Here is an 815-nt window from a genome sequence, read left to right on the forward strand (position 1 = left end):
TCCCTGTTTGTCTCGTACAAATGGACTTACTTGTTTTGAAAGCAGGTGGAACTCGAGGGCGGGATGGCAGGTTAGGAACAGATCTATGTCTGATTCATGTCTCACGGATAATCTAAGCCATCAACGGGAAAGCCACAGCCACCGTGTGCTGGCTCAAAACCATCCCATCCCATCCCATCCATGTAGAATTGAGCACGTCTGAGCGCAACAATGCTCTCGAAGTCACCACCACGCGTGATGGCCGTGGGTACAAGTACAAAACATATCGTGAGGGCAAGTTCAGTTCTCACGATGAGAGTATATACGCCTCTTGTTGCACGCAGGGACAGTATGAGAGGGCGAGTGGGGCAGAGCGTATCCAGGTGGCAGAGTACATGGCCACTTACGACTTTGCGCCGACAGACTACGCACACGACGTCACATCGGCGCTGGAGGTCGTACAGACAGCACTTGGCCCAGACGACCTGGAAGGCGTTCTGAACGCCACTGAGGATGAGGTGAAGGCCATGTACGGGTCGGAGAGCTATCATGTTGGCGACGAGGAGGAGTGCGGCGGGGTGCACGACCACCTCCGCGGTGGCATAGATATAAGCACAAACATGCAGATTTGGTAAGTGAGACTAATACGAAAGAAAGCCAACATGCGTGAGATGATCAAGCCACATGCAGGGCTGGAAAGCCCTAAGCATCAGGGGCACAGATGTGTGCCCTAGCCTCTTCATGTGCATGTCTGTGATGAACAGGTAAGCAGAGATTTGCAGCACAACGCCATCAAGACCATGACTCACCAGTAGAACTGAACGCCACGACAAATG

The 815-nt window shown here is 52.9% G+C and overlaps 1 protein-coding gene across 1 annotated transcript; it reads left to right on the forward strand.

Moving 5' to 3' along the window:
* Positions 1–210: 210 nt before the first annotated feature.
* PHACADRAFT_201859 (uncharacterized protein) lies at positions 211–614 on the forward strand (the record flags this gene model as incomplete). Its single annotated transcript, XM_007402142.1, has 2 exons — positions 211–243; positions 324–614. The coding sequence occupies 2 exons, from the start codon at positions 211–213 to the stop codon at positions 612–614; spliced, it is 324 nt and encodes a 107-aa protein (XP_007402204.1).
* Positions 615–815: the final 201 nt, after the last annotated feature.

The sequence above is a fragment of the Phanerochaete carnosa genome, assembly GCF_000300595.1.
Source record: "Phanerochaete carnosa HHB-10118-sp unplaced genomic scaffold PHACAscaffold_32, whole genome shotgun sequence".
Classification (NCBI taxonomy): Eukaryota; Fungi; Basidiomycota; class Agaricomycetes; order Polyporales; family Phanerochaetaceae; genus Phanerochaete; species Phanerochaete carnosa.